The following is a 12,062-nucleotide window of genomic DNA, read 5'->3' on the forward strand; positions in this document are numbered from 1 at the left end:
ACCCAGGAGGCCACGCAGGCTCTTCCTGTGTCCTGTATGGTGGATGATAGCAGCGTTCAGGCAAGTCCCGGGAAAGACGCGCTGTGATTGGCCAGAGGAACTTTGAGTGACAGTTCCCCCTGGTTGACAGCTTCTAGACCTCCGCAGCGCTCCATACGGAGAGTCGCTCGCTTTGGCTCGCTCGGCGGCGTCTCTCGTGGCTCAAGGTCGCCTGAGACGGCGCGCCTCCGTCGCTTTTGTTGGAAACGTAACGTCGGTGTCCATGTTTTAATATATATATATATATATATATATATATATATTAGGGCTGCGACTCGATTAAAAAAAATTATCTAATTAATCAGAGGCTTTGTAATTAATTAATCAAAATTAATCGCATGTTTAATCGCATATTAATATTTGACCTCAGAAGCATTTTTTTTTAAGTAAAACACATCTTGTTGTACGAGTGAATCAACAAGTGAGTTTTTTAAATCTAAATTTCGCATCCACTGGGCCAAGCAAAGCACTCTGATCGGCTACTTCTCCCTTTGTGTTTGTTGTCTCTTCTTGGTTGGTGCATCGCTATGATCGGTTTGCCCGAAACTGAAGGTTCTGTGGTGCAAAAACTAAGTGTGATTAAAATGCGGACATTTTTTAATCGCGTTAATTATCTGTAATTAATTCATCGCAATTAATCAGTTAAAGTCCCAGCCCTAATATATATATATATATATATATATATATATATATATATATATATATATATTAGGGGGGCGGTTCTTGCCCGAATGCCGCTACGATTCACTATTACGCTACTTCCTGTATGAACCACACCTCACTTCCTGTTTCTCTGACATCATGAAAACACAACAAAGGTGAAAGGTGACAGCAGGTGAAGTACAGAAGCAACACTGTAAATATATATTATTATTATTATTATTGTTTTAAATATATTCATCACTACATTTGTTTAGTTTGTTTTTTCTCCGTCCAGCCAACAGGTGGCAGCAGTGAGCATGTCACATGACCTTTCCTGACTTCTTATCTTGTCCTCGTTAGCGGTGGCGGCCATTTTCTAGTTCCTCAGATAGAAAGCCCATTCATTTTGTAGTTCCTCAGATTGAAAGCCCATTCATTTTGTAGTTCCTCAGATTGAAAGCCCATTCATTTTGTAGTTCCTCAGATTGAAAGCCCATTCATTTTGTAGTTCCTCAGATTGAAAGCCCATTCATTCATTCATTCGTCTTTTTTTCCCACGCAGATCATATTTTGGAAACTTCTTGTTTTTAAGACATCTTGGACGAGGAGTCAAAGGTCAACCCCCCCCCCCCCCAACATCCTTCACAGGGGTCAAAGTTCAAGGGTAGAGGTGACCTTGGTGTTCGCTGAACACAGCAGTGTCCGTCCGTCCGTCCGTCCGTCCGTCCGTCCGTCTCCAGCTGGGCTCTGGTGTCAGAAGTGGGTTTATACATTTTTGAAAACGTGTGAAATGTGACGTTCTGTGTGCACACACACACACACACACACACACACACACACACACACACACACACACACACACACACACACACACACACACACACACACACACACAGTGCGAGGACCAAACGTGACACGTTTAAACAAGAAGTGGCCCCTCCCACCCACGTGTCTGGTGGAGAGAGAGAGGCCAATCACAAGGCCTTAAAAAAAGTAGGAGGAGTCTGGGACCAGTGGGTGGTCCCTCAGAGTGCATTCCAGGGACCTCCTTTAGGGGATCTAAATGGACCCATACGAAGGTCCATTTGGTTCCATGTGTTCACTCTCAGAGTTACAGAGCTGTAAGGGTCCATTTGGTTCCATGTGTTCACTCTCAGAGTCACAGAGCCTGTAAGGGTCCGTTTGGTTCCATTTGTACACTCTCAGAGTCACAGAGCCGTAAGGGTCCATTTGGTTCCATTTGTACAATCTCAGAGTCACAGAGCCGTAAGGGTCCATTTGGTTCCATTTGTACACTCTCAGAGTCACAGAGCTGTAAGGGTCCATTTGGTTCCATGTGTTCACTCTCAGAGTTACAGAGCCTGTAAGGGTCCGTTTGGTTCCATTTGTACACTCTCAGAGTCACAGAGCCGTAAGGGTCCATTTGGTTCCATTTGTACAATCTCAGAGTCACAGAGCCGTAAGGGTCCATTTGGTTCCATTTGCACACTCTCAGAGTCACAGAGCTGTAAGGGTCCATTTGGTTCCATTTGGTCTGTAGAGAAAACGGCGATACGCCGCAGCGTTCTCACATTTAATCCAGCGTTCATACGCGTTAAAACGACGCAGTGTGCATGCCGTGTCACAAGGTGGCGGTGACGCACAGATGAGACGATTCCACTTCCTTGTTTACGTTCACCATGGTAACGTAGGCTGACGTGTCGACACGGCACGTTTTGTAGTTTTCCTCCGTTTCCTGCGGTTTCAGACGGAGACGCCAGAAAGAGCGAGTTCCAAGAACTCCTCTCTGGACGGTGCTGTTGCGACGTTTTCTCGCGTTTCCAACCGCCCCGAAAAATACTGTCTCGTTGTGGTCTGAACCGAGGGTTGGTCTGAACTGAGGGTTGGTCTGAACCGAGGGTTCATATCTGACCTTTCATTTTGCGGTTTTCTGGTTGAAACGAGTGTCGTGAGCCTGAACCTGTAGAAACAGCGGAAGTGGTGGTTTAGTGCTGCGGTTAACGGAGGTTACGTCATGCGTTGCAGCCTGTTTTAACCTGACTCCGCCAGATGGTGGCAGCAACACATTGACCAGCTGGTTAAGTTAACTCGCTCTTTAGTAGAAACGTCAACGTTTAGTAGAAAAGGCGTAACCTCGGTAAAATCCATGTTTGCTGCTTTACTGTGAAAACAGAAAACGTTTCTGTGGGGAATAGATTTTCAACGACGCCGCACTGCAGTGATTGGTGGAAAAAAAAAGACGACTTCCGTTGAAATTCTCTCCTGGCAGGCTATCCAATCAGAGGCCAGTGGGGGCGGTCCCTCAGACCCAGGCAGGTGCACACATAGACATCAAAGGGGGCTTGAGCCCCTGCCCTTTTATCTGTCTATAAAAAGTGTCCTCTCCAGACCATGAATGCAGTTTTCACTATGGTGAAAGAAATGTAAATGTCCCCTCTTTCCATGCCATACCTGAAGGCAGCATTCAAGAGAGTTGCCTTGTCCAAACTCTCCTGAACTTGAATGCAGCATCTTATGTTGAAAGAATTGCCCTCTCTGTGTAGAAATCAAGCACAGAAAATAGCCGACCTCCAAGCTCACAACGCGTCGCAGAGCGGCGCGTTGTGAGCTTGGAGGTCTGCTGTTTTTGACGACATTTCCACCAAAAGGCCCTTTTAGAAACGTCAGCCCCTGCCTCTTTAACATTCTCTGCACGTCCCTGCCTCAGAGCCTCCAATGGGAAGCCAGTGGGGGCGGGTCCTCCTAAGAACGGTCCAATCAGAAGCCAGGGGGCGTGTCCTCAGACCCTCCACAGCAGCAGGTGATTGGTGGAGTCGTCGCGGCCCACCGTCTCGCTGCTATTGGTCAGCCTGAAGTCCTCGTAGCCGTCGCCCCCGGAGATCACCAGCTGATTGGCTCTGGGCGGGAGGTGGGCGGGGCCGGAGGCGCGGCGCCGCGCAGAGTCCCGCCTCTGAAGGCCCGCCTCCGCCGACCCGTCAATCACCGTCACGCCACCCTGGGATTGGTTGGCTGGGAGGAGGAGGGGACAAGAGGGTAAAGGTCACGGTTATTTGGTAGGTTAGTTTTTTTTATTTTTATGTGCAAAACTTTGAATATATATATATATATATATATATATATATACATATATATATATATATATATACATATATATACATATATATATATATGTATATATATATATATATATATATATATATATATATATATATATGTATATATATATATATATATATATATATATATATATATATATATATATATATATATATATATATATATTTGAAAGGGAATATTTGTAACTCAAATCTTCCCTTTCTTCTGGGGGTCCCTGGAACTAAATATTTCGAAATGGGGGGTCCGCGGTCAAACACATATAATTGGGAGCAAAAAGGGGGCATAGCTTTTGTTTTTTGTCGCTTTCCTAAGACAATAATTTGATTATAATACATTTTCCCCCATTGATTAGAGGTATTAAAAAGTCATTAAATTGTCACTTTATAAATGTGCAGATACCCTCTATACACTTAAACGTTATGTTGGTTTGTTTACTGTTGAGAGAGAAAACAATGTTTCACATTAAGTTAATCATCTGGGGACCCCCCCAATATAATGTGGGGACCCCCTGGGGGTCCTGACCCACAGGTTGAGAACTGATGTAAATCACAGCGTTCAGAGTGGACTCACCAGCGCCCTCTGCTGGCGGAGCAGGGATGTTGAGGTGGACTCCCTCGGGCAGCTCGATGGCGGTGAGGAATCGAACGTGTCCGGTGTGACCGTGAGCAGAACCCATGGGGACCAGCGGGGAACGCAGCGTACCCGACACCGTACCAGAACTCACCGCCGGGATGGACAGGGTCAACACCACTCCTGATTGGTGGAGACATGAAGAGAAACAGAGTCAGCACCACTCCTGATTGGTGGAGACATGAAGACAAACAGAGTCAGCACTACTCCTGATTGGTGGAGACATGAAGACAAACACCACTCCTGATTGGTCCAGACACAAAGAGAACTACATTAACCTGCTAGCATCACTATGTTTGAAACTACATTCACTCTGTAGCATCGTTGTTTTTAATTAAACAAACTAAGACCACATAGTCAGGGAGAATTTGCAGAAAACTTGTCAAATCTGGGAATAAATTCCTTACCAAACAATTTCTTCACCAATGTGTTCGTAAAGGTGTCTAGTAACATATCTAACAAAGATTGAAATTCAACATCCCTAGCAAAATGTTTGACAGCAAGGGTAATTCTGGGTCTCATTCACTTACTATGCACTATACTATATGGGAAAGAAATACTCCCAAAAATCTGCTTTAAGTAGCATGTTATGGGTCAAACTAGGTGTTTTTAATTATTCTGAATCCATTGCAAGCATTTGTTTTGCACGAAAAACATTCCTTGGGCCAAAAATGGACCCCATACAACTTGTGAAGTGATGACTCATCACTAAACCATCGTTTTTTTGGGTCTGTTTTTGGCCCAATTAATTTTCGTGCAAAACAAATGCTTGCAATGGATTCAGAATAATTAAAAACACCTAGTTAGACCCCTCACATCCCACTTAAAGCATATTTTTGGGAGTGATTTTTTTCCCTTACAGTATAGGGTATAATAAGTGAATGAGACCCAGAATTACCCTAGCTGTCAAACATTTTGCTAGGGATGTTGAATTTCAATCTTTGTTAGATATGTTACTAGACACCTTTAGCAACACTAGACACCTTTACCAACACATGTGGGGCGGCATAGCTCAGGGGTAGAGAAACCGTTATTAGAGCACAAAGGGTTCCCGAAGGGTTCCCAGTTCTAATCCGGGCTCCCCCTGAGTTAATGTCGAAGGGTCCTTGGGCAAGACTCTGAACCCCACATTGCTCCCGGTGAGCAGGTTGGTGCCTTGCATGGTTTCCTCCGCCACCGGTGTATGAATGTGTGCGTGAATGGGTGAATGTAATGCACAATCTCTGTAAGCGCTTTGGATAAAAGCGCTATATAAATGCACCATTTACCATTTATTTACCATTGGTGAAGAAATTGTTTGGTAAGGAATTTATTCCGAGGTTTTATTAAAATCTCCTGATTAACACACATCTGGATATTTCTGAAGCTGGATATTTCTTGCGTTCGGGGCTTGCAGCCACAAGAAGCTGGACATTCCGGCCGCTAAACCGGATAAACAAGTGAAGATTTAAAAAGATATATCACTGGGATCCATGTAGGCATGAAAACCAGAGTAAAGGCCCATTCCCACTGGGCCAGATAACAGATAAAAAAATCTCTTTCTCCAGATATTTTTCCATTCAAAGTGGATGGTAGATACAGATAAAAAAAAACACAGATATTTGCCACAGATACTTTTATCTGTGGCAAAAAAGGTGGGGTGGGGTGGGGTGGGGTGGGGTGGTGTGGGGTGGGGTGGGGTGGTGTGGTGTGGTGTGGTGTGGGGTGGGGTGGGGTGGTGTGGGGTGGGGTGGGGTGGTGTGGGGTGGGGTGGTGTGGGGTGGGGTGGGGTGGTGTGGTGTGGTGTGGGGTGCGGTGGGGTGGGGTGGGGTGGTGTGGGGGTGGTGTGGTGTGGTGTGGGGTAGGGTGGGGTGGGGTGGGGTGGGGTGGGGTGGTGTGGGGTGGTGTGGGGGTGGTGTGGTGTGGGGTGGTGTGGGGTGGGGTGGGGTGGGGTGGTGTGGTGTGGTGTGGGGTGGGGTGGGGTGGGGTGGGGTGGGGTGGGGTGGTGTGGGGTGGGGTGGGGTGGTGTGGGGTGGTGTGGGGGTGGTGTGGTGTGGGGTGGGGTGGGGTGGGGTGGGGTGGGGTGGGGTGGGGTGGTGTGGGGTGGTGTGGGGGTGGTGTGGTGTGGGGTGGTGTGGGGTGGGGTGCGGTGGGGTGGGGTGGGGTGGTGTGGGGGTGGGGTGGTGTGGTGTGGGGTGGGGTGGGGTGGGGTGGTGTGGTGTGGGGTGGTGTGGGGTGGGGTGGGGTGGTGTGGTGTGGTGTGGTGTGGTGTGGTGTGGGGTGGTGTGGTGTGGTGTGGGGTGGAGTGGTGTGGTGTGGTACCAGCAGAGGTCCCTATCCACAGCAGGTCCTTGCAGGCCAACAGAGCAGTGATACGAAGACATGCTGCTTTATGCTGTCTGATGATAGCATCTGAACCTGGTAGAGAGACATAGATACACAGAGAGAGAGAGAGAGAGAGAGAGAGAGAGAGAGAGAGAGAGAGACAGAGAGAGAGGAAGAAATGACAAAAATATGTATGAGAATGAAAGAGAGAAACCGCAACATCTAATACCAGTAAGACTCCCTAATCAGGAGATTAGCGACCGTGAGGTCGCAACGTCATTTTAGGGCAAAATGTGTAGCAGTGTCCAAAAATGTGTTTTAAAAAATCGGCCTGAAGGTGGCGCTAAATGGGACAGATCCATGTTGATGACATGAGTGTAGACATACTGTGTACCGATTTGCGTGATTTTAGAAGAAAAAAAAAATTAGGAGCAGTGTCCAAAAATGTGTTTTGCAAGAATCGGCCTCATGGTGGCGCTAGAAGAGGGCCATGTGAGAATTGATGGGTGGAGATATGAGCAGGGCAAAAGTGTGACGTGACGTGACGTGACGTGACGGACGGACGGACGGACTGACTGGCGGTGGAGGTTTTGATAGTAAGTGCAACCTGACGGTCGCAACTATGTTTCAACATCAGATGGTGACAAAGCTTTAGACGTGTTTTGTGGAGCCCAGCTTTCAGTCTCTCTGTGAAGAGACGCTCCACATATGACTTCACCCCCGCAACGGCATTGTGCACAAGAGCAGCTGATATACCAGTAAGACTCCCTAATCGGGAGATAAGCGACCGTTGGTCGCTTATCTCCACAAATAGGCCAAAAGTTTGTTTTACCAATTATCAAGACATACGGGCAGTTGACAGTTTGCCATGGTTACTCATTGAAGTTGAATCTCCATATATGGAGATAACCTACGCATCACACTAAGTCTGACCTCACCAGCCCATATTTGGGCATGAGCAACTTATGTCTCCATATATGGAGATATGATGACATCACACAGTCCTCAGCCGATGATGTGGCGTGATGTCATACAATACACAAACGAGCCCTACAGTATAAAGGGGCAATTCTTGCCAGGAAAGAAGCATTTCTTCGACTCAGACCTTATCGCCAGGGTTGGCTTATAGCAGCTGTCGGTAGGACCATATGGATTCTGTTAGTGTGGATCTCCTAACAGGGCATCATCTGGGATACAATCCCTTTTATGCCCATATATGGAGATCCCTAACAGAATCCCTTTCATGCCCATATATGGAGATCCCTAACAGAATCCCTTTTATGCCCATATATGGAGATCCCTAACAGCATCCCTTTTATGCCCATATATGGAGATCACTAACAGCTAACAGAATCCCTTTTATGCCCATATATGGAGATCCCTAACAGAATCCCTTTTATGCCCATATATGGAGATCCCTAACAGAATCCCTTTTATGCCCATATATGGAGATCCCTAACAGAATCCATTTTATGCCCATATATGGAGATCCCTAACAGAATCCCTTTTATGCCCATATATGGAGATCCCTAACAGAATCCCTTTTATGCCCATATATTATGGAGAAATCCCTGCTCTGAGTATCTGACATCAGTGTGATGTCACCTGTTTATGCCCATATATGGAGATCCCTGCTCTGCGTATCTGGTTGCTATGGTAAACAGTTGGTTGCTAGGGTAAAAAAACATGGTTGCTATGGTAAACAGTTGGTTGCTAGGGTAAACAGTTGGTTGCTAGGGTAAAACCATGGTTGCTAAGGTGGTTGCTAACGTACACTAACAGACCAGCAACAACAGACTGTTGCCACAGCAACGTACACAAAGGTTTGTGTACACATCTGGTGTGATGTCATACTGATGCGGAGATATGAGCAGGGCAAAGGTGTGACGTGTGACGTGTGACCGACGGACGGACGGACGGACGGACGGACGGCCGGTGGAGGTTTTCATAGTAAACTGCTCCCTGACGGTCGCAACAAGCTCACATCTCAATGTGGAAGCGACCGTTGTGAGCTTGGACGTCTGATGTTCTCATCCGGAGCATGAATGGGGGGTAATGGGGTAAGAGGCTTCCAATCTCTTCTCCTATCGGTAGCCACCAAATATGGCAAAGATGCTGTTACTCAGGGATGTGCTGGCCATTGGAAAAATCGGGACAACTCCCGAACGGCCGGTTCATTCCCGGCCGGTCCGGGCCGGCCATTAGGAAAAAAATAATAAAACTAAAATGTCGGCCTTCTTTCCATTTTGGGGGCTGGGCGGCCAACAAAGTAAATCGTCACTGTCAGGCAGAAACCTCACATCTCAAGTTTCAAATTTGTAAATTTTTTCGCAAAGTAAAGCCCTGCTTCATCATACAAGGCTGTTGCACAAAAGTAGTGAAAACAGCAGATCTACAAGCACACAACGCCTCGCGGTGCTTGTAGATCGGCTGTTTTCACTAGGGTTAGGACATACAAGGTTTCCACCCGACAATGACCAAATATAACTCATGTACAATAATTGGCCCACTGGCTTGTCACTTGTCATGATCTGAAATGGTAAATCTTTGAGTAGCAGCAGCAAGTATGACATCATTTTGTAGGCAGAGGAGAATTTCTGCCCCCAGTTTCCGTGAATCTTTTTACTATTTTTACTATTTACAAACTTTTCTTCTCTTTGTTGTTGAAAGGAAAGTGTTAGAATTATACTTTAGTCGTTATTTTTGTCTCGGATCTGTTGAAATAGCGAGGGACAGAAAATGCTCTGGGGGCAGAGTTCTCCTCTGCCTACAAAATGATGTCACGGCTTAAAAGCCCCATAGAGAGATCTCTCTCTATAGCGCACAATGAGGACCTCTGCAACTCTTTTTCCCGGGCTGAATCAGGGGCCCAGCACGTCCCTGGTGTTACTGTCTCTGTGTGTGTGTGTGTGTGTGTGTGTGTGTGTGTGTGTGTGTGTGTGTGTGTGTGCGTGCGTGCGTGTGTGCGTGTGTGTGTGTGTGCGTGTGTGTGTTGTGTGTGTTGTGTGTGTGCATGTGTGTGTGTGTGTGTGTGTGTGTGTGTGTGTGTGTGTGCATGCGTGCTTGTGTGTGTGTTCTGTGTGTGCATGCGTGTGTGTTAGGGATGCGAAGATATACCGGTACGGATCGTAATCGCGATACAAACGTCCGCGATACGGTTGAATCGGTACATTCAGTGTGTACCGGTACAATAGACGGCCGAAATCGTGATGGATCGTACCGTGAGTGTCTGGATCGGTAAATTCCGCGATTGTATCGGTTCTTCCATATAGTATTTCATTCTATCCTGTGTTTCCGAGGCGCCATGAATGCACCATCATCAGCCGTTCAACCCCCTCCCCAAAAGCCAGTCTTTAACGCGAGCTGCGACTGAGCGACTCGGACAGACGGACAACATCTGCACTCTGCATGCAGGCAACCAGGGAGACAGACAGTGCAGCGAAATGCGAGTGAATCAACAGACGAACTAGCAGCCCCACGGGTTAAAACGATGCAAGATTAGTTGTACAGTACTTAGCTTTATAACATCCAAGTCCGCTGCGCTGATTGTTGTCACAGAGTAGCACAGGCCAGAGTGTATATAAGAGAGTTACGTCACTTACGTCGACTCCCATAGTAAGCGTGGAAAGCCTATTTACTCTATGGTGGGAAGCTTACGCATGCGCACTTGCGCACGCATGGAGCCTGTTCTCATTCCTAGCTAGCCTCTGCTGCTCTTCAGCTCGTCCGCCCCCACTATAGCCGAGGTATTTTCAATCACTGGTAAGTAGACGAAATCACGTCTTTTTCACCCTTTTAACGCATTCACGCATTCACACATTCACGAGAGGCCCGTGAATGCGTTAAAAGGGTGAAAAAGACGTGATTTCTACTTACCAGTGATTGAAAATACCTCGGCTATAGTGGGGGCGGACGGGCAGGAGAGCAGCAGAGCCTCGATAAGAATGAGAACAGGCTCCATGCGACGCCACTTCCGGTCTGCGGCGAGTTCAAAGCGTGACGTAACTCTCTTATATACACTCTGGCACAGGCTGATCGAGTGATATGTAATCAACAGCCGTTTCTTAGCGAATCTCCGATGGACAATTGATTGAGATCATCTTCTGCACTATATTAACTGCACACACACACACAACAACAATGTTGCTGGGTGTTGTAGGACTACTGCTTGCGTTTAAAACAAAGTATTTGTCACTGTTCTACAACTTTCCTGTTGATGCAAGCAACTCTCTCACTTTCTCTGCTGCTAGTTCTGCTCTGCATGGGAAAGAAGCCTAATTTATACATCGCAGTACAAGGGTGTCGCACCTAAAATAGCAGACCTACAAGCTCACAATGCGTCGTGGATGCGACGCGCTGTGAGCTTGTAGGTCTGTTTTAAAACATTTTGGCCATAAAAATTGCATAGTCCTGGATTAAATATAATATAATATAATATAATATAATATAATATAATAATACAAACCAGGGAGGGACAGACTTTATTGTTTTTCAGGTCAAGGACCCCTTAGCTCAGACAGAGATCAAGCAGGGACCCTCGCTGTAGGCTATGCATTATAGCCTACTGTATCACACAAATATTTGGCAGGCCCCCTGTAATAACCCTGGATTTGGGTCCCTGACTCCCAGTTGAAGACATAAAGGCCTACTAATAATGACATAGGCCTTCTATATGATTAGTTATGAAACAATTCTACAATAGCCTAGAGCTTTGTGTTCTCCCAGAATACTATATGTTGGGTTGTTAGACAGAGCCTAGTACTACAGTGAAACAATACATTGCCTTGAATTTAAATTTCATAAATTTTTAGTCGCTATGTTTTGTAAATTTTGGGATTTGGGCTTGAATCGTGGTGTATCGTGAATCGTATCGCATCGTATCGGGAACAGCACCCCTGTTCCCGATGTATCGTATCGGCAGGATTTCAATGTATCGCAATTATATCGTATCGCTGGCAGTGTATCGAGGTCTGTATCGTATCGCCTCAGTGGTCGAGATTCGCATCCCTAGTGTGTGTGTGTGTGTGTGTGCATGCCTGTGTGTGTGTGTGTGTGTGTCCTGGTTCTTACTACCCAGTGAGCACCAGAAATAGTTTTTAACCAAAAGAGTGAGGACATTTTTGGAAAGTGAGGACTAAGTTGCGGTCCTCACTAAATTTAGGGGTTGTGTTAAGGGTTAGGGTTAGGGTTAGGGGTTAGGCTTAGGGGTTAGGGTTAGGGGTTAGGGTAAGGCCACAGGAATGGAAGAAAAATGAATGGAAGTCAATGTAAAGTCCTCAGTATGTAGCAAAAACAAGTATGTGTGTGCGCGTGTGTGAGAATGCCTACAA

At 46.5% G+C, this 12,062-nt stretch overlaps 1 protein-coding gene across 1 annotated transcript in view; it reads right to left on the reverse strand.

Annotated features, from left to right (window-relative positions):
• Positions 1-2,569: 2,569 nt before the first annotated feature.
• The window catches only part of arhgef17 (Rho guanine nucleotide exchange factor (GEF) 17), a gene marked incomplete at its 5' end in the record, with an annotated part of 139,524 nt that continues 130,031 nt past the window's right edge, over positions 2,570-12,062 (reverse strand). Inside the window, 3 exons of the mRNA XM_080731118.1 lie at positions 2,570-3,690; positions 4,369-4,551; positions 6,730-6,847. Coding sequence (XP_080587244.1) covers positions 3,461-3,690; positions 4,369-4,551; positions 6,730-6,847 — 531 coding nt within the window. The remainder of the gene's footprint in view (positions 3,691-4,368; positions 4,552-6,729; positions 6,848-12,062) is intronic.

The sequence above is a fragment of the Nannobrachium achirus genome, assembly GCF_963921795.1.
Source record: "Nannobrachium achirus genome assembly, chromosome: 8".
Classification (NCBI taxonomy): Eukaryota; Metazoa; Chordata; class Actinopteri; order Myctophiformes; family Myctophidae; genus Nannobrachium; species Nannobrachium achirus.